The 26,434-nt window shown below is 36.4% G+C and overlaps 1 protein-coding gene across 1 annotated transcript in view; it reads left to right on the top strand.

The window, feature by feature from the left end:
- The window catches only part of ABCA13 (ATP binding cassette subfamily A member 13), a 164,766-nt gene extending 141,511 nt beyond the window's left edge, over positions 1–23,255 (top strand). The window contains 6 exon segments of the mRNA XM_056484532.1: positions 2,806–2,940; positions 5,408–5,511; positions 8,043–8,135; positions 20,614–20,719; positions 21,566–21,703; positions 23,166–23,255. Of these exon segments, the coding sequence (XP_056340507.1) occupies positions 2,806–2,940; positions 5,408–5,511; positions 8,043–8,135; positions 20,614–20,719; positions 21,566–21,703; positions 23,166–23,255 (666 nt within the window).
- The last annotated feature ends 3,179 nt before the right edge of the window (positions 23,256–26,434 follow it).

Genomic DNA, 26,434 nt, shown 5'->3' with positions numbered 1-26,434 from the left:
CATTAAAAAAAAAGGTCTTGGGTCATCTCTTGAAAGAAGATTGAGCTCTGTAGTCTTATATTTGCTGAACCATAGTCTGCAGGGCTCTTTTGAAATGTAAGAGTTGAGGGGGGTAGCAGGAACAGGAGACTTTTTTAGGTGCAACTGGGAAATATTTATCAATAAGAAAGTTGTCTTTTCCTTCTGCCTTTATGTTGCTAATGTGATTCAGCTCCAAATCAATTGTAGTTTGATATATTTTGCACCAAAGGAGTGTATCTAGATATCAGGCCAGATTTGTGCACTGTGATTATCTGCAGGTTTATCTTGGAAACTCTCCACACTTAAAGCAGCAGCAAAGTAGGTACTATGAAATTATTCCCACCACTCTCTTTTTACCTACTTAGCTTTTAAAGCTTGTCTTGAAAAATTTTTGTAGCAGGACATTTGCCAGGCTTTATCTCCTGTATGAAACAGGAGATTGTGGGGTCATGCTGAATGCTTGAGCACACACCACAGAGAGGAGAATTCAAGGTGAGGAATTACAAATCTTGCAAAGTCAGATCTTTTTAATGTTGCTCCCTACAAAGGCTTTATGTTCATACCTGGCAGGATTGAGTCTCCTTGGGGGCTATAGACTACAAGAAGACCTATCTGACTTGAATGGTTACTTTCTTCTCTCTCTGGCACTATTCCTTGACCTTTTCAATTCTTCCCCATGCAGCATTCATTGTCTCTTAAAAAAAAAAAAAAGTAATCTTGCTGACTTTAGATGACAATACAAAGCAGTCTTAGAAATAGTGGCTCTAGTCATAGTTAAAGGATAGTTTTGACTTCATTTCAGCTTTGATGCATAGTCCTCTCTTGATCATTTTTAAATAACTCTTAAAGCTTATTGTAATTTAAAATGAATATTTGGTGTTAACATGGGATTGTATATTTTTACACTTTCTGGTCTTAAATTCCTACGAGCTTTTCTGTGTAATTTGTGTGATTGTTGGTGAATATGTAGGAGAATAATCCTTTAGTCACTAACATTCTTGGATTCCTAGTGGTAGTGGTAAAGTCAGTTTTATAGACAGGATAATCTGTCTACCATATGCTTTAAAGGCCTTCATTTTGTGTGTTGTTTTGGTGTATAATGAGACCTATATTTGGAAGAGAAAAAAAACCATCTAAACAAAGCTCAATTATCTCATCTTAGAAAATAGTTTATGTGATTAACCATTTTTAAGGCCACAGCTATAATCTCTAATTGGAAGTAAATTACATTGAATTAGCTTTGATATAGCAGAAGTCTTGAACTTTACAGTATAATATTACCTGTGGTTAGTTTAACTGTTGTTGTGGTTTTTTTTAAACTTCTCTGAATCTAATGTAGACAGAGCAATATTTCTGAAACATGGCTTCTGTATGAGAGCATGCATTGTCAGGTTATACATTCAGGTACTCCAAACACAGTGACTGGGGATACTGTCCAAGGATCATTGCAGTAATACTGTAGATTCTCACTGCTGCAGCATTGTTCCTTCTTACAGACAAATTGCTCTAAGAGATCTCTCTTACTTTGATAAGTATCACCTGAAAAATCTTGCTGAAAGGGTCATGAATATCTTGACCATTTCCAAAGTTGTTTGCATAAAACTCTCCTATAGAAAATATTATTATACTTGTGGCAGTTTGTCTATGATGGACAGTGAATATTAATTCACAATATTGTTTATTGATTTTTTTTTCCTATTGGACTTTTGAATTAATTGGAGGCTGTTCATCTGATATGATTAAGTCTTCAGTACCTCCTTGCTTTTTGCTGAAGGCAATGTACAGAAAGTAAAGAGAAAGAACCATGCTACTGGGGGTTCTCTGGCTGTTAATGTTGAGCAGTATGAGCACCATGCAACTCCATATTTTACAAGAATCTTCCAGCTGTCCTATGTACAGGTAGAAGATACACTCACTTTGTAACAAAGCTGATCATTCCTTGATGACACAACCCCCTAGGAGTCTATGCCAAACACTTTGCAGGGTGCATTTGGCAGCAGCAAGTAGAAAAGTTGCTGCTGTGTCCCTCGTGGTTTTGAGCAATATCTCAGTGGGCAGCCCAGCAGTAGTAGCTGATATAGATGGATTGAGGTTATTGCTACTTTTAATATTCTCTAGCACCAGTATTTTAGGGAGCCTTGTATGTCAGGGCTGTCTCTGACAGGGTAAGGAAGAAAGGCCATAGGGGACAGCATGAGCATTGTCTCCAGCTGTGCTCACATGCCTTCCCAGCTTGCTCTGATCATACATTCTCATTAAAGCAATTAAACCCAATTCAGCTAGGATCAGCTTGCCCCTCTCAGTTATTAAAAAACTGTATTAATTTAATCCTGTTACATTTTGTCTTAAGGAAACTCTAAATCCACGACGACTTTTATGACATTTTCATCTTTTTTTTTGTAGCTAATGGAGAATTTTTTTGCTTACATTTTCAGTTGCTCAGGTATTTGATCAATAAATAGTGGAGAATAAGTTGAAATGAGAGCTGTTTTAGATCATTGAACAATGGACACAAACCAAATACAAATGACTGTGCCAAGCAGTGAAAAAGCCAGATTTTTGTATGAGAAAATCCTTATAATTTTTGAAGAATGAAGGAGCCCCAGAGTGGCTTTTTGTTCGTGTTTAAGATTCAAAAGTAATAATAAGCAGCAAGTGTGAGATAAATAAGGAAACAACATGTATATTTTCTTAACATCCATGAAAAGAACGTTCATTGCACAATCTGTGCACAAATGCTGCCTAATCTGGGTCACCTTTGTTGATGAAATCTGCAAACTGCAGGTTGCAGAGGACCTTGTTGACCGGTTACACCTCAACGCCCACGCTGACAAACTGGTGAGAACCTACAGTGCTGGCACCAAGAGGAAGCTCTCCACTGCTGTGGCTTTAGTTGGTAAACCCCAAATACTTCTACTGGTGAGTAAAAGTCATATTGTGCTTATGAAAAATTGGCTATGTTGAATTTTGCTGTCTTGTATGTTGCTCTAAAGAAAATCAGGTATTTTCCTGATCAGTCAGGGAGTAATTGATACACAGATGTACAGCTGTCTTCTTTGTTCTGCTATGTGAGTGACTTTAATTTTATTCTCCAGTGCTCACAAAAATAGAAACTGAAATTGTTTTTCTCTTTCCTATTTTTTTCTTCCTTGGAGCAATTGGGTGAGCAGAAAAAAAAGACCTTCAACACAATACAATTGTAGTATTCCATGGTCCAAATATGTGTTTAATTGACCCATGTTCTTTCAGGATACTCTTAATTCTTGCTAGGTTGTATTTATTTCATAGACCTGGCTAGTTCTTACATTTTGTTGCATTCACAAGTCACACAATCTAGTAATACTAATGAATTATTTTAATTTGAATTACTTATCCTGGGTTGTTTTGGTTCTTGCATACTACTGCCCATTTAAGCCTGACACTGGCCATTCAAGTATAAACAACACCTTTTGTATTGGAGATCAGGGAGCTACAAAGCTTTGAGAACAGGATCATTACAACACTGCATTCTCTTTCTTACCATTGCCATTGTTTCACTAGAGAATATTGAACATTGCTTCCTTAAAACTTGGCTGGGAAGAACAAAACCAGTTCAATAGTGCAATAAACTTTTCAAAACAGTCAGGGGTAGCAAAGCTGCTCCTCAGAGTTGAGGGGGAAACCAGGGCTTCCAGGAAGAGATCACAGTCTAAGTTGAACCAGACAAAATTGATGTTCTCTGGGGTTCGTGTTCCAGAAGATTAGAGACATTTTACTACTTCTAACTGCCTACCATTGCCTCACTTCTAAGTGAAGATATTTTATTTGCATTTTATGCTTTAACTGACCCTGGTTCAGCTAGTAAAAGGAGGAGATTATCTTAAATCAGTGTTTTTCCTGATCTTAGGAAATGCTCCAACTGGTTTTGAATGTCTTTATGACAGTGTATTACTGCAAGTAACCATTTCAGCCTGCTGCAGGGCACAGACTGTTGAATGTAGAATGAAAAGAGGAAAGAAAGATATCTAAACATGTCAAATACTTTAAAACATTTGCTGGCTTTAAAAAGCTAGCAGGTTTTAAAGGAGATTTTCAGTACTTTAAAAGAAGGGTTTTTATTACTATTTTGTCTGAAAGCAAAGACACCAATATAAATGACTGAATCTGCTTTTAAATTGCATCCCGGATCATAGCTATTAATTTGAGCAATATTGTGGGTTGCTTTATGTTTATTGTATTTTATATTTTCTTTGTTAGCAATCCACAGATTACGGAGGCTGAACTGATTTTTTAACCTCTGACATCGGTAGTGAAGCACTAAAATTAGTTTCAAATTGGATGTTTTGTTTACTTTGTTTCTTGAAAAGTTTGCTTCCAGGTTGCAGCTGGGATTCCTTGCTGAAAATACTCTGGCCAAAGCCATACCTGTCTAACAGCTGCTGATACTCCCCATGGATAATAAGCAACTGGAAGAGTTTCCTTCTTCCTAGTTTTGTAGTAATGGAGACCGGATTTGTCAATCAAATATAATTCCTTTTGTTTCCAGGAGTGGAAGAAGTAAAAATTTGATTTAGTGAGGAAAAGAGAAATAGATAAGAAGAAGAAATATAAATTTGTAGCAGCATATCTTTCTCCATGAAAGCCATCCGAATGGGAAATGGGTTTGCCAGTTGGTTTACACTGAGTTAATGTTATTTAATCCTGTGGATTCTCCCCATTGTGGGTGAAAATTCCTCTTAAAAGACTGTGGGAGTAACTGGTATAGGGTGTCAAAGCCAAACGTCTTACCAAACACCTGGATATGGGATGGGCAGTGTAGACATCTGGGAGCTATAGGACTTCTCCAGTTGATTTTGCTCTTGGCAGATGTGTATGCAGACCAGAAACAGTCACCAAATGCTTCCAGAAAGTAAGAAAAACCATGTGCAAGTCTCTCTCATCAAAAATAGCATATATATAATTAAACAGATTACTATAACATATAACATATAACAACATATAAGATGTAACATATATAACATAACACAACATAAAACATAACACAACGCCACACCACACACCACACACAACAGCACACACAACACAACACATAACACATACTTTTAACTATACATATATGATATGTAAAAAATTATGATAAGCATATATAAATACACATAATAAACCATATTTAAATGTTTTTGTATGTACATTTTTTAAATAAAATGTGCCTTCCATAAATTTTGCCATTAAAATGTGTGTTTTAAAACATTCATCAGGGTGTCACTTAAGTGACCCTCTGAAAATGTGTCATTTAAAGAGAAAAATATGCGATTTTATTGTGAATTGTGTTAATTCTTCCTGCTGGGCAGAATCTGTGGTATGTTTTTCACATGCTGCTGGGTCGTTTTCATTTTTTTCCCTGAAGGATGAGCCCAGCTCTGGGATGGATCCCTGCTCTAAACGCTACCTTTGGAAAGCTATCCTGAAGGAAGTTCAGGATGGCTGTGCAGCTGTGCTGACATCCCACAGGTGAGACCCTTATCCCAGCAGCCAGCATGTTCCTGTGCTGCAGAGGAGCATGCTCACTCTGCTCTGAAACACAGAGTAAGTCTTGATATTGTATGGTAATTCCTTCCTATCCGTGAAAAAGGAACTTAGTTAAATCCCAAATATTTTTCATATTTAATTTTTAAAGACTAGAGTGCTGCTTAAGGGGCTACAGGCACAGCAAAGATGATGTAATTGATTCTTTTTCCATGTTCTTTTTACTGTGTTTTAATGTCTCTTTTTTGGAACATCATGTTACTTTTTTGTTTTTGGCTACCTTAAAAATCCCTACAAAGGGAGGTGTGAGTGAGAAACCTTCTGATTTTATTAAGGTTTTGCTTTGCATCAGTGTATGAGAAGAGGAAACCATGACATCCTGAAGATGGATGTGTCAGCTGTTCTCTTATGCATTACTGGAAATGGTAGGAGAGACTCCATCTTCTGAGAAGAGTCCATCTACATTAAATATCTTGTCAGTTCTCTGATATGCTAACTCGTATGCTGGTTTAATGGAGGAAATACTGCTCAATACTATTTTGTAACATCTACAGTGAAATGAAATAAATGTTCCCTTAGGCAATGTATATAGTATGTATAATTATATATAAAATTTCTTTAAAGGAGTGAGAGATCATGAAAATGTGTTCAGAGAAGACAAAATTCAAAAATCAAAACAGCAATGAAACATTTGGCCAAATGAGATTTGAAGTATGGAAGGATTAATAAAGGAATGTGGCCAAACTTCCACCGATGTTTTCTATTTTCAGATTTTTTTTATATATTCTTGAAATGTATTTATTGTCCCAGTTCATTATTGATGGAAAAATTCTCAAAAAAGTTTCTAGTGTTTCATTTATGGAAGCTGAATTTTAAAAATCACGTGCCTGTGTTTGATGGCAAAATGTTTACCAGCACACACATTTAGGGAATGGGTTATGCATTGTGACAGCTCAGTGATTTTCAGGGAAAAACATGCTTTGAGTTTGCAGTCCAGATTAAGAACCTTTAGTTGTTAAACACCAGCTAAATAGAATAGACCTGTGACCTCATTACTAATATGATGTAAACAAACAAACAAACAAAGAAAATCCTTCAAATTGTACTAACTGCACCTTTAGCTCTATGAATGAATGACTTGAAGCAGACAATAATTACAGTGATACTCTTCACATTGTTGTGCCTGAGTGAAGAAAGGAGAAACTATTTTACATGATTTATGCTATTTTCTGAAGACCTTTGGGGCTTTGGGATTATTTACTTGTATAAGTACAGTATTTAACATATGAAGTGAACTTTCATGTGTCAGCAAGTACATGTGTAAGAGGTACATGTATTGAGAGGGTTTGCTGTGTAAAAACCTGTTTTTGAGAACTTTTACCTACTTTCCAGAGGCAATTTTTTACTTACATTTCAGAGACAAAACTGCTGTTTTAACTGGGGAGGAGTGAGGCTTTATTAACTGTCCCTAGAGCCCTAAATTTGTGTAACTTTGCCACAGCTGGGGAGCATTATGCCAAGGGGAGCATTAGGAGTTACTCAGTGAATTTCCTGATTTGTGGCAAGATGTGTCAGCCCTCTCTGTCTCTCTTAGACATAGCAGTTTGGCTGTTCTCACCACAGCCCTGTCACATTAGAAAGAAACAATTCCTAGGGCACTACTTAATTGCCAGTGTGTGTTCAGTCAAAGCATTTTGATTTGGACTGGCCCGTGGCTGAGGCACGCAAGACATCTCTTGTTTAGCTGCCTCAGAAGGGTTGGGGAGGACACACAGTGAATTGTAGGAACACCAAACATCCCTGAATCCTCTCTGAGGTGATGGGTGCATCCTGACTGGTTCCTTATGTTTAAAGTGCTTCTTTGAAAGAGCTGCTCACACAATTCTGCATGATATGTAGGGTAGCAGCCCATTTCCCATAAATTTTACAAGTCAAAACTATTGTTTGTCATCTGAAGCAGTCACATCTAGGAGGACCCTGCTTTTCTATTCAGATACATTTCCATTCCCTAAATTTTGTTTGGGCTGTAGTATTTTGGATCTTCTATCCTGCAATCAGGCTGAGGGTAACTTTTTTTCAAGGCCATATACTATGCAAAAGAAAGGCTGAGCAAGCTTTTCATTCTTCTCCCTTTACCCTTTATCTCAGAATAATCATAAACAGGTGTTAAAGGGAATAACAGAGCTAATTACTCCCTCAGTGGCATTCCTGAGACTGCTTATGGGACATTTGCCTGTGGTAATGATACCTTTATGTTCTGACCAGAATTGTCCAATTAGTTATAGAATAAAAGTATAAATAATGGTTTAAGACTCTTCTAGCTGCCATGTGGTAATAACTGTTGATATATACTGATTAGGGTTACAACTTTGACTGCTACCCTTTGGAGCCAAAGATTTTGTGTACCTGTTTTTGCAGCTGTTCAGATTCTTCCACTTTAACTAAAGTTAGGTATAAACAATGTTCTCTGTTTTCACTATTAACCATCTATTTTTTCTCCTCGATTTATTTTGTAGTATGGAAGAATGTGAGGCTCTCTGCACAAGGCTTGCTATTATGGTCAATGGAGCTTTCAAGTGTCTTGGTTCTCCCCAGCACATTAAAAACAGGTAATACACATCAATATCAAACCTTCTGCATCTTTATTAAATCTAAGAGTTGGCTAGGTGCTTTAGTAGTGCTAAGGCATAAGCACTTATGACTGTTAAGAACATATTTTTCCTGCTGTCACTGAAATTAAAAAAGAGTCAACTAGGATAACTTACCAAGCTAAATTGGCAAGTGACATTGCTAAGACCCTTTGTAGTCTGCACTGGTAATTGAAAGAGACAGATCTGCATCTAAAATGAAGCACTTCTGCACATAACCTAAGGAATGCATTGTGAGAATTCAACATGGTGATGAAACACAATTTGGTTCCTTCTGAGGGTTTTTCATAACAGGAAGAAACATTTTTAACAGGTCAGCAGCCATAAGAACATCTATTTTGAACTCTCTCTGCTTCCTACCAAATTCACTGACAATTGCAGATATTTATGCTGTTTTCTGCATCCTTTTCCTGGGGTGCATTACCTCTTTTCTGTTTGAACTCTGCTCATGAGTTAATTTAATACCTATTAATGAGGCTGTTTAATTCAGAGGATGGGCTCAAACCACGATGAAGGAAAGAGGATCAGAAGCTGAGGGGAAAGTTGCTGCAGCTTATAGCTAGAACGTTTGCATTCAGTTGTAAATGTAATTGTTGGGACAGGCAGACAGTCAGCTGTGTAGGATGATACAGCTCATTTACAAGCAGCAGAGATACACTGCCTTGTACTAGCTCAGCACTTGGTTCTCTTAAGTGCAGATGCACTTGACACTGGGAACATGCTCTACAGAAGTGCTTTGGAATTGCTGTCTGCCATGATTTACAAGGAAGTTATGGGCCTCAGAGATAACTTCTTGTCCCTTGACAGCCCTTTTGGCTTTCTGGCCTTCCCTTTGGGTAGAACCATAGATCCTTGCTTCACAACTGCAATAGCAAGATGGGCCTGACCCATGCTAGCTCTCCCCTTACAAATATTTTTCATGAAGACAAACTTTCAGTTGGAGATTTTTCAATCTGGATAGTGAAAAAAACATTGATGTCTGCATCTCTAATTCTGATGGTTCAGTGTGATTGTAGCCTTCTTTTCATGTTTTCACACCTTTCAGTGCCTATTTGCCTCAATTTCTGGAGGCATGAGAAGTCAATTGATGTGCAGCAGTTTCTGCTTCTTTTGTATCTGGCTCTCTGCCTTTGCCATCCTGTCTCTTCCCAAATTTCATAGCATAGAATGGCCTGTTATCTCACTGGCTGGAGAAGGTTAGTGAGTGTGAAGGTATCCTTTATTTTTTTGCATGAGAAACAGCTCATATGTAGAGGACAGTGTAGCTCAGTATGCAGAGCACAGTGCAGACCTTGGACAGGTGAAAATGCTTTTTGAAGATGCATATCCCCACAGTCAGGAAAAAACAGTATTACTTAGGCACTTCAGTTGAATGTATAAAGTCAGCTGGGATGAATGTGAGTCTTTGCTTTTTGTGTTTCAGGTCCTCTGGAGTTGAGTACATGTCTCTGTCTTCTCAGCTTGACCTTGAGAGGGCAAAATCAAACAGTGCACAAAGGCTGCCTTCCCCTTTATCTTATTAGTGACTTTGTAATTTTTTTGCCACTTCTGATGTCTCCTTTAGCAGGATCTTTTCATCTTCTCTCTTATGGAAACAACACATCAAAGCCTTGTTGAATCAACAGGTTTTTTTTCCACTTTTCTCCAAGGAAATATTTTCCTGAACCATTTGGGTCAGGAGCCACTTGAATCTGCTTTTTAGAGGGACCACATTCAGAGGTTTCCTCCTAAATTTTGCCCTAGACCAGGACAAATACTCATAAGTATGTACTGTATTCATATAAATAAGGCAGTTATTTTTCAATTTGCTGTGCTGCCTCTGTAGACAAACCTCTTTCAGATCACAGCTAGCAAATCAGTGCAGAAGTATCCTGCTGGAAGTGTCATCATATTGCTTCTTATTGAGATGGTGCTAGTACTATTATTGCTATAAAGACAGTCACAGATCAGCCATTCTGAAATCAAAACTGTAGGAGTGCCTCTTTTCAATTCTCCTAAGCAAGGTCATATTAAGACTATTTGGCAGTCATGTTCATAGCAATTTGTCTTTTAAAATCTTTGTGACTTTGTAAAAAGCACACCTTCTCTATATTTAGAATATTTCATACTATCAGCAGGTTTGTGTTCCATGGCAGTTCTTTAATGTATGTCCATCAGTGACGTTCACATGGGAAAATGTGTGCACTTGGTGAGACTTTCTGCACAGACTGTGTAGCTCAAGCTGCATGAAGATTTTTCATTTAAGGCAGGACTAAAATCCCTTTAACTCCCAGCTTATTGATTGATTTGGTCTCCAAATTTTCCATGCTAACTGCTCAGGAACCTATTGAATTTTTAAAAAACTTTAGAACCCTTTATTAAGAAAAAATAGCTGTGAGTTTTATCAAAGTATTTAATTAAAATCATACAGTTTTTTGAATTTTCTCTGACTGCCTGATACATTTTCTTGGCTGGAAAGAACAAAACCACTGTAGGAGAGCATGGTCTTAAGGCATCACATACACACAGCTGTTAAAGCTTGCAGAAAATAATTTTTTTCCTTTGGAAATCTTTTGACGAGTGCTGGGGAGAAGTCAAAGGCTGTTCCTGTACTCTTGTTCTTTTGTGGCTTAGTCCAGCTTCCAAACATCACTCCAACACATGCCAATATGATCCTTTATCATAAAACCCAGGCTATTACACACCTAACACTTAAAGTAACAGTTAGGAGATTAAAAAACATTGTAGATTCTGTGAAATTCAAGTTCCAAACTTACTTGAAGGCAATTTCCTGGTATGCTACCGTGCCCCATAATGAGGATTCCTGCATCTCCATGAGATGGAGAAGGGACAGAGAATCAGAATTCCAAAGAAATCCATTAAAATAATTAAGCTTTAAATAATTTTAAAAAATCTCAATTTTCTCACTTTCTGCTCCACCTGTGAACATCCTGAAGAGCTTCCAGGATGTGGAAGAGTATTGAGTGATTCCTGCCTTCCTGGTTTCCTTCCCTCCCTATGATTTAATAGCCCTGTCATTCTCATTGCCATACAGAGCAAAATACTGTTTCTTCTAAAGTGGTAGACCACGAGGATTAGTAAATCTAAGCTGCATTAGAAAATATCTGTCTGGAAGGAAGGATGTTTTCCTTAACAGCACCTCCACTGATATAATCAGCAGTCTTTTCCTAATGTTTCAGTGTTTTCTACAATTAGCACTGTCTATTATATTTGTCCCATGCATCATCTCACAGTAAATAACCCATCACCTCTTACATTTGGTTTAAAAAACAAAATGTTACATGAAGCAATATAGGGCAAGCATAAACAAAACTGATTTTGTTGCATCTGAGTTAATTTAATTGCCGATACCTTAAATGTTTGTTTTTTTGGTTGGTGGTTTTTTGTGCTATATCTGTGAATGAATCAGGCTAGTAATATGTACATTCATATTAACAGGGAAGAATGGTACTACAAAAATTAATGAGGTGATACTTGTAGATTATCATGGTTTCTTTGTTAGATTTTAAAACTTGTTTTTTAAAAAATGGTTCTTATTTATAAGCAGCTTGTGACATCCTTAAGTCTGTTTTCAATTTGTTTCTACAAATCAGATTGAACAAATATTTTAAAATCAACAAATGTTCTGATCTGGGTTTGAAGATTGCAAGGAGAGAAATCTAACCACTATATGAATATTTAAATCAAAGAAAACTTTCATACAGTTTTATTTCTAAAAGAATAAATCCAGTACTGTAAAAAATGGCATATTTTCATATTACATTTCATTCAATTAGTATGTTTCAAGAATTTCTTTCCTCTTCTAAATGTAGGCACATATGCTAAAATTACATTCTTCCTTCTCTTCTTGTTGAATTCTGTCTGTCTTGATGGAATTCCTCAAAATGGTTTAATTTGTTTATTCTTTAGTACTATTCCAGCCTGTAGAGTTCAGATTATGATCACCTTTTAGATGGATATGTGATGAAGGTTTAATGGGTCATCCTTGGGGCCCTATTAAATTTGCTTCTTTGCTGTGGTGGAAAGTTCAAGGATTCAGCTTTTTCTCTCTGGCTACACTTTCAGCCCTTGGCAGATGTGAAAGATCATAATCTTGGACTGAGTACAGCTTTGTCAGATGGCAGGACAAAATTCTGCTATGAAGGGTATGGGTGAACTCCAGGAAGATGCTAATGTGCAACATAAATTCTTCATGGGGGTGTAAAAAGTGATGCTGCTTCTAATGTGAGAGACTTGTTCCATTTTTCCAGCCCTTCTCCAAGCCTATTAGGAAATGTTCATCCAAAAATGTCTTCTCACTACAAATGTCAGTGTTTGGTTTCTGCTCCCAGCTGCTGAATTTTATATATGTTTAAACAAATTTAAAGTACCTGCAGATATTTATCAGCAAAATGATAAGGGTAAAACTTCTTTAGAAAGGCTTTTTATTGTAGGTAGCAAATTTATAAATAATATCAAGAAATTTATTAGGTAGAAGAAAAATCTGAAGGGCAATTTTCAAAAAGTTAGCATCTAAGTTCTAGATGTAGTTTGTCTGAGATTGATACGTTAACAGTTGTGCCCATTAAAGCCTAATTTCAGACAACTCCTGCCAACAGAGTCAATTACTCTAAATTGGGGATGGATTACATTTAAACACTCTCTTCAGTATTCTCCATTATCCTTAATGGTTTTTTTAAAAATTCACAGAAGCATTTTCATGTGAAATACAGCTGGCCAATTCTCTGGGAACAACATTTTGAATATTATCCTTCATTCTGGGGCCATCTGGACAGACTTCTCATACCAGAAAAACCTATACCAATTTGTCAGGTGCTGGACATCAAGTCTTTGCTCAAATTTTATCAGCAAGCCATCTGATTAAATTACTCAACAATTAATTCATTTTCTGTAGCTGGGTTAGAATGGAAAATATGTTGGCAGACTATTTATACTTTGCCTTTTTTTTTAAAAGGTTGATTGAAAATATTTTATTGCTTTCCTCAAACCCACACATGTAGATTTCTTAAGTGGAAAAGAGGGTTAAAATTGAAGTTCTCACCAATATTTCAGCCTTTGGTGGAGACAGTGTTATTAATTGGTATACTAGTAATAAGTTTCTCACATGCTATAAAATATAAAAATTAATATAATTTTCATTCTTCTTTACCAAAATAACCCTTCCTCTCGTACATGAAAAATGTATTAAGGCAGTGGATGTGTAATCATGTAATATAGTTATTAGTTTATCTTTCCAGAGGAAAGTTTGAAGAAAAAACACACAGATGGATTGTTTAAAAAACACAGAGATTGAGAGTTCAGAAATGAACAGTATCTTTTGACTTTCCTAAAACTCTGTGCAATATTTATTCAACCCTACTGTGCATGTGCATTAGAATGCTTTTTTTGGTCATTTTAGAATATGTTTTCCACAGGATGCTGCATTATGTCTCTAAATAAATCATTAAATCAGCAGCAGCTAATTAAGATTTCATATTCTCTTCTTTCCCTAGTATGTGTTTTACTAGAAATTTTTCAAACCTGTCCTTAAATACAGTATTATAAGCGCTTATTGGATCAGGGCTTCACAAACACCAACATCTTCGTTTTCCACAGCACCTCTGTGAAACTTGATTTGAAATAATTATTCCCATTTTATAGAGGAGCACCTGAAGATAGGTGCTAGAGTTAAAAGGGTTTAGATAGTCTGTCTGAGTTGTTTGTGACCAAACATTTTACATTTGTTCAACACTGCATTCAAAACTCCTGTGAAGTTCAGCTGTAGCTGTGGGTGCTCCAGAATGCACTGTGAGTTCCTCCTGCCAGCTGGAGCCCTCCATCTCCAGGGGGGCCCTTAACAAGACAGGAAAAAGCAGTAAAGAAAGATGTGCTCTGAGTGAGTTACCACAGACCACACAGCTGTAGGAGGATGAAAGGGTAAGATTTGGCTCCCCAGGGTGTTCCAGAACCGTGAAGGACCTCCTTCCCTTTTCCTTCCCTTTTCCTTCCCTTTTCCTTCCCTTTTCCTTCCCTTTTCCTTCCCTTTTCCTTCCCTTTTCCTTCCCTTTTCCTTCCCTTTTCCTTCCCTTTTCCTTCCCTTTTCCTTCCCTTTTCCTTCCCTTTTCTCATCACTCTGCTGTCTTACTTGCAACATTTTCTAGGCATTGCAGTAAATAAAGCCACTTGTCTGAGCAGGTACATCCAGTGATTCTTGTAAGGCATTCACAACAGGGATTTCATGACAAGGTGCTGTGTGATGATGTATTTGATGGTTATTGCATAGAGTAAATATAACTGTGGTTTAAATTTTAATTTTACATCTTGTCTCCATTAAACACTTTTTAGCTTGATTTGAACTTGAGGTGTTGAAATAGATATTTTAGTGTGTAATACCATGATTATTATGTTATTAAAAACAGTACAGGCAAACCGAGTCATAGCTACACAATCATAATGTTACTCCTGCCTTTTTCTCTGTGGAGCCCAGAAGGTGCTTTGAGGAAACAGTTTGTGTGCTTTATAGGCTGTACCACCAGCTTTGCACAGGATTACAGCACTGCTGCTCCTGTTTCTCTGGGAATAAAATATATAAATAATGCAAGAATAAAAAAAATCCCTGATACTTGCCACTATGTGCAGATAACAACTCAAATATGGAGAGATTTTTGTGTGTGCACATATATAAATAATTAACAGGATTTGTCGAGGGTTTCACAGCATATTTGGAAATCACACCTAAGAATTTACAAGAGCACAGTGAGCAAGGCAAAACTGTACCCTGCACTGCTTTTAATCTGTGACTTTCACTGTTATGATAATTATATTATTGAATACAGAAATTAACTTTAGGTGGTTTGATAAGAAATCTTGTGTGTGTGTGTGAACAAATAGTGCAGGTACAATATACCTGAATGAGTGTTAGTCATCATTTTAATAACTGTTTTTGTGTTTCTATTGTTACCCTGGAAAAATCATGATAGCTTAAAAAAGGATGTAACAAACTCTATGAATAGTACATGGAAGAGAGATTTTATAATTTATTTATGTCTGTTTGCATCTAATCAAGTTCTTCTGTTCAGCAATGCTGAGGTTCTGAATAAATGCAGAAGGAAATCCCATTTTACAAGTGACAGGGTATTTGCATTTGATTTTAGCACTTTCTAAAAAAATACAAGTATTTAAAAATTACTTACCATTTTTCCTTTTTTGATATTGACTTTTCATATTCTTAATAGACAAAATAATTAAATACATTGTGTGATTTAAAATTATCTTAAACTATCATGAATTTGTTTAAATAATTTTATTTCAGTTTTATTTTCTTTTTTTTTCCAATGTTTTTCAAAGTGTTTCATTTTCAATGTTGTTCAAGATTTGTTCTGTTTGTAAATTGTATTTGTGTCTGAGTCTGTGAGAGGAATGACCTGGATGTGTATCCCATGCTTCAGCAATTATACTGGTGTAACTAAGTTATCTTGCCTAGATGAGGCCTATTTTAGCTTAAATGATTCCATGATTCTATTCACTTAGGGAAAGTAGAACCATATCTGCCTGCAAATGAGTGTAAATCAAAGCAGAGGGATAAACAGAACAGTAGAATATTATTCCCTCTCTTTGATTTATGGCATATATTCTAAAGGGTGCAGTTCCTTGCACATATTAAATGCCAATGTTCTCTTTACTTTTTTTATTTTTTTATCCAATAATATAATTTTGAAGCAATCCTTTGATCAAACCAGTGCATACACAAAGTATGCACATTATATTTCCATCAGTAAACTTTCTGTGAGCCATAATTTTTTTATATATATATATAAATGTAACACAACATTCTCCAGGAAATATACTCTGATTAGTGGGACAAAAAAGCATATGGGTGATTAGATGCCTTTCTTTTTCCTGAGAGTTTAGGAAATGGGGCTATGCTCTTCATTTCCTGAGGTTACATTCAGCAAATTTTACTGGGGGAGAGGAGTTGGTGAATAGGCTTTGAGAAGAGTGTGATTTTGCTGAGTTGTTTATTCTGGACTTGCTGTGATTTCAAAGTCTGGTTTTGTTCATTTGTAGACAAGCAAACTCTTTAAGACTTCTAAATTTAAACACAGATTTTATTTTTTTTAAAGCAAATAGAAGTCTGCTAATAGTGTTCTTTCTTTTCCACCCTTCACATAAAAGAGGTTTTCATGGGTCAAGCTTAGGAAAACCCATTGGGTTAATTCCTCTATAGACTCCTTGTGACCACATGCAGGCTCAGCTGTGTTTCAACAAAGGCTCCAGTCCCCATTCAAACCTCTGAACCAGGATCTGCCAGGAATGGGCAGAGGGGGCATTGAGAAGCTACTCTGCCCCCAGTGGCAGCTCCTCTCCTTGATATTTATGACAATTTTCAGCCTTTGGGCTGCTAAATCCACTTCCATTGCCATTGCAAGGATAAAAGAGGAGCAGGAAAGCATCCAGGGGACTTCCTCATCAGTGTACATTTGGTTACAGTTTATTTCAGTGTGTGACTGGAACCTGTGAAGGCACATTTAGTGGATTTACATAAACTATTTTTATACTGCTGGCATTGTGGGGCTGCAAAACCCTTTTGAGAACTGAGGAACCACTTGGGTGATTTACCCAGGCTGACCTCCTCCTGATGATATTTATACCAAAAGAAGCCTAAGGTCATATCAAACTCCTGCTAGCACAGTATTCTCTCTCTGAAAGCAGTCAAGAGGGAAAGTACAGGAACAAGATAAGCACAGAAAGTTACTCATTACTCAGCTGCCTTCAGCAGTTTCTTTTTTAGAGGTTTCTTAAATCAGAAGTGATTTTAGTGGATCCCCACCATGAATTTTTCTGGTCTCTTGTTCAACTCTTGTCAACTTCTGACATCTAGCACATCCCATGTCAATGAGTTGTATAGTTTCTCTACAATTGTAAAGAAGATTACTTCATCTTACTGACTTAGCATTTCTTTTCCTATAATTTTACTCTATGTTCCCTGCTCTTGTATGAGAAACATAGGAGTGAAGAATTGTTTCTTATTTTCATTGCTTAGTCATGACTCTGGGCTCCCTAAAATGTCTTTTGACCACCTCATCATCTTTCTTTCATGATGAAAAGTTTTAGCCTATTTAATAATTCCCGGTATGGAAATATTTCCATTTCTTGCTACCTTTTTATATTCCTTTTGCTCCCTTTTGCTTTATCTGAGTGCTCAGATGTCTTGAGGACCTATGTAAATTAAAAGTGTGGAATTCTTGTAGTTCTTGCTAAGCTCCTGCTTCTGCAGCTGATGCTGTTGTTAAAGAGTCAAGTTAATTAGTTTGTTTGGGCATTTGAATTTTAGCTTCAGTCTCATGTTGGCATTTTTACAGAAAAAAAAACACTAAGAAGTTTTACTCCCAGAACCACTGATGAGGTGAAAGTCAAGCAAGAACTACTAGTTTAACTGAGGAAGAAGAGGAAGGATAGAGAGAAGAAAAATATTTTGTCAGAATATGTGGTTTTGTGTGTTTGTTTATACAAAAATAGAAATGTGGGTGTTGTTAAAGTAGCATGGCAGTGCACAATGTGTTCTCTGTTGAATAGCTTTGAAGAAATGAAGATTCTTTTGCAGCAGATGGCTGCTGAATGAGTCTGCTGGCTCAACTTAGGCCATTCTAATGATAATGTCTTCCTCTTTAGGCCTTGAACTATCAGGTGCTAAAGGCTTGATCCTAGCAGTGCTAAACAAACCAGATTGTGGTTTTCTCTGTAATTCCACTTTGGGTTTCTGAATTCATTAAATTGTCTGAATCAGAGAGGAAAGCAGAGTGAACAAAATGGTCAATTCGGTTTCCATTGCCTCAGAGCACTGCCAGAAGCAGCTTGCTGATTATAGCAGGGGGAAATGTTTATTGCTGATCAGCTTACTCTCTATGGGGAGCTCTTGTACTAAAATGAAGTATAAAATCAAGGTATAGAAGCATCATAACTCGACTAGCCAAAAGAAGAAAGTCTTCTAAAGCTTTTTATTGGTCCATGCTGGTATTTATGCCATTCACAATTTAAAACTAAGCCAAAGTTGCACAGAGTCTTCTGTCTTTGCTAATCAGAATTTTGATTCATTTTCTTTGGAAACTTCATTGCATACAGCAATTTCATTTTATGAGACTGTTGAATGTCTCCATAAAACAGCATTTTTCAAACTGTAATTCAATGGTCGCTGTATAGAAATGCCAAAAAACTGATCAGAATCAATGATCTCTTGTAAATTGTTGCCTCAGGTTAGCTGTCAACTAAATTGAATACCCTTGTTAACTATATCCATCTTTGTAACGACTTTTTTTATTGTCACATGTATTTTTTTCAGGGATGATGCTATGCATTTAAAACATTCAATTAGAGATCTATTTAAAACTTAGTAAATCATTGCAAAGCAAATCTGCCAGACACTGCTTTGGGTTCCACCTGATTCTGGATCTCTTTGATGAATCAGCACTGCTCGTCTGTCAGGCTACACACTCCAGTAAATATTTAGTACCCTGCTGCCTGGTCTCAATACAATTTACTTCATGAAACATCCTTCAGGAACCACCAGACAGGACACTGCATAAGGATGTTTCTTACTCCATTTCAAATAGATCAGTGGTTCCATTTGAGTACAGTAAAAAAATAAACAAACCAAAGAAATAAACCAAACTAAAGAAAAAAAATGCAACAACAACAAAAAACAACCCATAAAAAAACCTCACAAACCATCCAAAGACTAAAAAACCCTACTCTCATTTATTATGAGCTTCTCATTTTTCTGTTGAAGCTGCCACTGTTTTGTGCTACATTAAAAATTAGGATTCTTGTTTGAGATCCTTGGAAATTTTATTTTGAATTAACGTCAAATTCTTAATAGAATAAAATCTGAAGTCTATTTTTTTTTTCATTGTGGAAACTCACAGTGCTCTCAGATCAATGCAGACTGTTCCTTTATAACAGCAAATTTTCTGACCCAATGCAAATTAAAAGTTATAAACCCTTACATTGCTATACTTATTATAGGTGAGGAAGATGTGGTGTTTTATGTGGAATATTTTGCTGGGAATCACTCATGCACTGGTTCAATTTGACATATATCTCAAAATAGTTCTTTTTTTTACCTTTTGGTTGATAATCTGTAGACATTTTTTCATGTGTTGAAATAGGGCAACATTGTAGGATATGTTGTGATATACCCTCTGCTTTGATGACATGAAAATATGTATCTCACCAGTCAGACCCAATTAGTGCTGCCCTGAATCATGAGTTGCACACAGGAGACACAAGAGAGGAGGTTTTTGGCAGAAGGGCATATTACAGAGGTAATCACTAGGAGCCAAACCACTGGAATAAAGGATTTGGAAACGAGTAATTGCCAGGTTGGAGGATGAAGAAAAGGGAGTTATGCTGGACTGAAGGGTGTGGGAGTGGTGGTCAGTGGAAAGATAGAGGAAGTGACATTTCTGGGAGACCTGGGCAGTGCTGCTCAAGCTCCCTGTCCCCCTTTCAGCTGTGCCTTTCCATTGCTCACTGGCAACAGGAAACAGCAGGGCAGTACAAAGTTCTTCTGATGTGGCTCCTGCTGGTGTTTTTCCCTAGCAATTAACCAAGGAGAGCCCAAGGGAAGGAGGACATGTAGCTCCAAGGGAGGGAGAGGGCACAGCACATCCCCTTTGTGTCCCATGCCTCTGCTGAGCTCTCTGTGCACCCCAGTCTGGGGCCTGGTGCAGCACAACCTCCCTTGCTTAGGAAATGTGCATAAGAGCATGGTTGTTGTTCCAGTGTTCACTGGTTTATTGCAACTTTCCCAAATAACCATCAGCAGTGAGTAAAGCTAATAAAAAATATAGTGTTGGTTAGATTGTCTGTACTTAAATTTTATCACATTTTTGTTGAGAAAGAGAAGTTCATTTCCTAAATTATTCTGGGAGAGATTGAATGGTCATAGAGACAAGGAAAATTTGTTGACTTTGCTGTGTCCCTAAATAGCCCTACACTTGCCTTTGCATATCTTTAAAACACCATTGTACTGCTGAAGTCTGCTTTGAAATATGCAGCTTTGTTAATAGATTTGAAAAATAGTGCTACATGCCCATTTTTCTCATTAGAAAAGCTGAAGGCTTTTTTTCTTTCTCTATATATATGATTGGTAATCTTCATAGTTTTATACTGACCACTCAAATCAATATAGCAATTAAAACATAGTTTACTTAACAAATGTTCAGGTATATTGAGTAGTGGAACACACTAGTAACTAAAATTAGGTATAGCATCTTTATTGACTCTGTTATTATTGATTTTAAAACTTTCTGAAATTCTGTTGTTTAGTAGCATTATAGTAAAATCACAGTGATAATGCAGTAGGAAGGAATGATACAATCCAGGAAAATCAATTGAACCACATGTTCTCCTTGTCTTCACAGTATCCTCTTGGATTTAAGTTTCTGTGTCTCATTCCCAGGTTTGGAGATGGTTATTCTGTCAAGGTTTGGCTTAGCAAAGAGATAAGTTATGGAAGAATGATATTGGACTGTCTACAGCTCCATTTTCCTGGAACACAGTTTAAGGTACAGATAAAACTCCTTGTAGAATATGGCGACTTTAATTTGGGGCTGGTAAGAACAGTATGTATATGTTTGGATAGACTGGTCTTCTTGGAAAAAGTACATATGAATATTCCTTTTATTTTTCTATTGTGCAATTCATAAAAATTAGACTTGTCATGTTGCTAAATCAGCCCCAGGTATTTAGGGAATATAAATAAAAAGGCATTTTCTCTGACTGCAGATTTCCTTTTGCTTTTATTATGATGAAGCTGAACTCAAATCTGTTCACCTGAAGTAGGACTATGGTGTAATCACTGAGAGTATTTGCTTTGGTTGCTTTCTGATAAGACCTGGATTTGATAAGTCTCAGCCTTTACTTAGATTCTTTGATTTAATACAAAGCCTTATAAAAGACCTACAGCAATTACATTCCAGTAAAAACTCACAAAGGTTTTTACTTTAACTGTGTTTAGGAAAAGAATTGTGGAAAGCAATGTCTATCTTAGATATGAGCCTCTTTGTGTGTGTGTCTGCAGTGAGCTCAGTCAGCTGTGTGTCTGTATATGCTCAGCCTTTTTCCAGACTGCATTGGAACAGCAACAGTCTGTTAGATTAAAACTGCCCTAAAGTTTTATATTTTTTATGAGATTAACAAGCCACCACCTCAGAATACACACAAAATCTGGGATCTCAGTATGATCTTTGTGCTATGAATGTAGACAAAATGTGTTCTTTTTAAAAGCTCATATTTTCCATATTAATCTGTAATAAGAGCCTATTGAAGTTAGACTGATTATAAGCAAGTGTAGCTTTGTCACAAAGTGCATTCACTTTTATCTGTTTTTATAATTTTTTGCTTGTTTTCAGGGACAACATCTTAACCTGCTCGAGTACCATGTACCAAGAAGTCAGGGATGTTTAGCAGAGCTCTTCAGAGTCCTGGAGAATCACAAAACTTTTCTCCAAATTAAACACTACTCCATTAGCCAAACCACATTGGAGCAGGTATTTTATAATTTTTTTCCCCCTTTTCTTCCCTCTATAACTTTTTTTTTTTTTTTTTTTACTAAATGTGCTGTGTATTGTAGTTATTGATGTAGTAGAATATTCTATCATTTGCTGGGTTACATCCATCCCAGGTCACACAGTGATTCCATGTCCCACACTGCTTTTACACTGGAGGTGAGCATGGTAAAAGCATCACAGCAAGCCACATACTTGTGGTGTGCACAAACATAATCTGTACTTAGAGGAATCTGGAGCTGTGTGGGACAACAAGGTGGGACTTTGAACCACCACCTCCACAATCCAAAAGTTGGGATCTTGCCAATGTCCTTGAAAAGGCTGAACCAGTTTTTGTAAATCATGGTAAACTTTAGACTTTCAGAACATTTTCCTTTGAGAATTTTAAATGCACAAACAGAAGGAAGAGACCTGACTGCTAAAGACTGTGAAATCCTATTGTGAGAAAAAGAAAAAAGAACATATTGATGGCAAGCATGGGATTTCTGGGTGATTGTTATGTGTTACAGCATCTTCATATGCAACTGCTTGTGATTCATTCTGAGAGGCACATCTAGTCAAAATATTAATTTTCTATGATTGATGGTGTGAATTTGTTCCCTTTTCCCATGTGCAAACCATTATTGAAGTATTCTCCTCTGTGCTGGTCTACTAACTACTTGTAAATGATCTATTCACTGAGTGACTGAGTATAAGATAATTTCAGCCTGTTTCTTCAGGCAGTGTTCACTCAGGCTTGCTTCCTCTCCATTTTTCATGGTGATGCATCACCTCAGTCACCTACCACTGCTTCCTCTCCTTGACTGAGTGTCAGTTTTAAACAGGAAAATAGTTCTTCACACTAACAAATACATTTATAATGCACACCAAGTTTGTTTACATATCATCACATGATAGAGGATAATTTGAATAAAGAAGAGGCATTTTTCCCCTCTACGTGCCTTGCTGTGAAATAGTTGTGTGATTAAAAGTGAAACAAGCCTTTACATACTAAGATCTGTGTTTAAAAACAAACCAATTCAAGGAGGCACATTAGCTGTTGATTTAGAAATGTCCTTTTACCTTGAAATATTTGAACCCTCATCTATAATATTTATTGGCAGAAGCAACAGACTCAGATTCTTTAGGTGTGTCATCCAAAGACAATAAAAACCATTGTTTCACATTTACTTATGCATAAAAATGTATTTTTCATATCTTGGTAACTCATTTTACCATAATTTTTTATCATTTATCAACCCCTGTCTTAGCTGGAGAGGGGAAGAGTTATTTATTTCTAGAGTAGATAAAACATGTTTTTAGAGGGGTTCCCTCAACATGAGTTATTAATTATTTTGTCAAAAAAGCTAATGAGAGCAGCGAAAAAATACCATCACCTACATCCCCAAAGTCTGAATTCAATTACTTTTATGTTGAAAGTCCTGCTTTTTGTCATGTCTTACAGGTATTCCTTAATTTTGCGACACAGCAACAAGGAATCTCGCCTTCTTCACAAGGATCTCCTGTTGTTCATCATGATTGTCTCCCAGTCTAGGCTCAGAACAGGATACAGCATCAACATAACATGTGTGTGTGTTTGCATATATGTACACACAAGCTACATGTAATAACTTCTCAACTGTGAGCAATTTGTGTAACAGAAACAAATAGTAGAAGCAGAGGTGAGTTTTCATCAGTAGGCCAGAAGGAATGGGACCAGTTTTTGATGAAGTAAGAGACTGATTATATATGGACCAAAAATATGCCAAAGAAGTAATGTTTTCTTAGTTTAACTGGAATTGAAAAATACAAATGGCCTAATTAATGTGGAGAAAAAAAAGGCTGATCTGAAATGTCAGTGTAGTAGATTTTATTTTTGGGATGGTTCTACATTTGACTATAGTACTTTCCTACATGCACACTTCATATATAATTTCTACATGATAAGGCAAGAAAAAACAATTGAATTGTAGTAATGGCTTGGCTATCACCCAGTATTTTTATTTAATCACAGAAATTGAGAGCCTTTCGATTTCCCTGTTAATTCAGTTCTGTGTTGTGACAAGCTAAATTAACCTTTTTAATGTATAAAGGATTCACTGTATTCCATAAGGCTTTAAGTTAAAGAGGTTATTAGTGTACTAGCCTAGTCTGCCTCCCAGTTATCTTAAATAAATTTAACAAGTTTTCATAAATCGTACTTGACAATGAGCTTTGCCCTAAGCCTGCAAGTTGCTGCTACAAGTATTCTCAAGTAACTTTTTAATGACCTAATTTGTTTTTCTCCTCTTTTTGTTTCCTTTTTCTTCAAAAAGAATGTCAAAATACTGTTTATTGGGAGTGTCAAATGAATATTAGAGGAACATTCAGTCTGTGATAAATATACTTCTCAATAAATATACTATGATCTTCAGCCTATACTTGTCTTAAAAAAAGTGAATATTTGATGAATAAAAACTCCTTGTGTATTGTGCTGGGGAAAAAAAAAAAAGGTTTCTTTATCCAAAACAAGTCTTTGAAGCTCCTATGAAATTAACTCACGATATTTTTATTGGACTAAAATGTCAAATAGATGAAATTGTAGAGCCAGTGACTTAGAAGTTAATTGCTGCAATATGATTTTGGGTGGGCAATGGTGAGGGAAGTTCACTATGACATGGAAGAATTTGATTTTAAATGGCCAATATTGCAGAGCTGCTGCTATATTTCCCCACTGTACAATGATGAAATATTAAAAAACAAAATATTTGTGTTTTAGGCTTTGCAAACTGACTCAGAAGACTGTTTATTGAGGCTTGATTTGTTCATGTTGCTTGGGACCGTTATGCTTCTTTAAAATCAGAAATTCAGGTTGCCTAGTCCTAAAAAGATGAAATTAAATCCTTGAAAAGTAAATACAACCCTAAAGATTTACAAGCTTTGCATGTACATATGGGTCAGAGTGAGCAAGCTTATGAAAGTGCTTTATCATTAGAATGGATTGGTATAATATCAGAACTCTGCCAAGCTACTCAGGACCCAGAGCACCTTGGAACCATTAAACTCCAACAGCCACCACCCTGGTAGAAATGCCATAGCACAATGTGATGTCCATATTTGATGTGAAAACTGTTATTTTTAATTGCTTCATGAGGCTGGGAGTGGAGGGTTTCTAAGGTCCCCAGTTAAAACAAAAACCAGTCAGTTTTACAAAGCAGTGTGAGAGAAGTAGTGGACATGAAAGAAAAAAGAAGGCAAATGCAGGAAATTTGGACAGAAATGGAAATATGCCATTATTGAAGTAGCCTGCTTAATTTCAACACCTCAGGATGGAAGAAACTGAGTGTTCAAGGAACAGCCAAGGATCTCTGAGTCACAGTCTGAAACCACTCAACAGAAGAACATTTCTGTAGCTCTTAACTGAAAAAAAAAGTAGAAGGGAAGGTATGGCAGCCACATGCACAAGGATTTTGGCTTTTTCTTTTATTTTTGTTGGTATGTCTAGAGCTGTAGATCTCTGGTATGACTGATTTTCTTTGGTTTTTGTTTTGTTTTTTTAGACTAAGATCTCTGTCTCAACCACCGCAAGTCCTTAAAACAATGATGAAAATTAATCAAGGAAATTTAGGGATTTGGGAAAGGCAATGGTTCCAGTAATTGCAGCATAAGGCAGTTGAGCCAAAAGATGTGATTTGTATGAAATTGTGAAGAGAATGCTTATTCCTGCTCAGGAAGGGTGTCAGACAGTTGAATTAATAAAACAATCCTGCAGTTTGTTTTGACCAAGGGAAGCATAAAAGCATACAGGACTCACTGTGGTGAGACAGAAATGGTAGCCTAGCTGAGTGCTCAGATAGGGGAGCTTCTTCAAGTCTTGGCTGTGTAACACTAATTAAATGTCACTTTTTCTGATTAAAATATGAAAGATTATATTAGTTTAATAGATGAATACAGTAAATAAGGTTTGCTTCAGACTGATGGTTGAGTAAATTCAGTTAATAGTGTTTTTCTTTTTTTTAAATTACTTCATATGCATCTCAGGAGACCCAATTTAATTCAGGCAAGTAGCAAACAATGTCTGTCTACTAATCCTTTATGGGTAAAGAAGGTCAAAATCTAATTGAGTGCCAGTGTACCAGGTTCTGTCTCAGAGGATATTTTCCCTTTTTTAACTTGTGGCATTCCTAATGGGTGCAAGTTTCAACAAAAGTATTTTGAAGTTGTTTTTTTTTACATTCATTTATTTATTTATCAAAATAAATCACTTAACTAGGAGTCTGGATGGAAAAGGTCAATTATACATTAATGATGAAAGAATCCTTGAATTCATAATTCATGAAGAAATATTTCTTCTTTTAACACCTCTGGATTTGGAATCAAACACAGCTGAGGATTTTAAACAATAATTTTCTGGTATGATTCTTGTTAGGAGTGCTTCATTTATTTCAGCTGGAAATTTCTCTGACTATGAAAGCAAGCCCTTCACCCTGAATGGTAAAGTAGAATTAAGCTCAAAATTATAAAATCAACTGAATATCTGAAATACTCAACACAAAAACTGGGAAGATAATAGTCAGACTTTATTCCACAGCCTAAGTCAAAAGAAGGGCTTTGGCCAACGTTTGAGCAGATTGTTTCAGGCCCTCTTTTAATTTTCATACAGTAATAGAATAATATGACCAAAAAAACCCCTAGGGGTCTGAACTTTAAGTTGAAGTATCACAGATTCAGTGAGGGTGGGAGGGTGGTAGTATT

This window comes from Oenanthe melanoleuca, chromosome 2 (genome assembly GCF_029582105.1).
Source record: "Oenanthe melanoleuca isolate GR-GAL-2019-014 chromosome 2, OMel1.0, whole genome shotgun sequence".
NCBI classification, from domain to species: domain Eukaryota; kingdom Metazoa; phylum Chordata; class Aves; order Passeriformes; family Muscicapidae; genus Oenanthe; species Oenanthe melanoleuca.
Note: the sequence above shows the minus strand (reverse complement) of the source record. Positions and strands in the feature narration are given on the sequence as shown.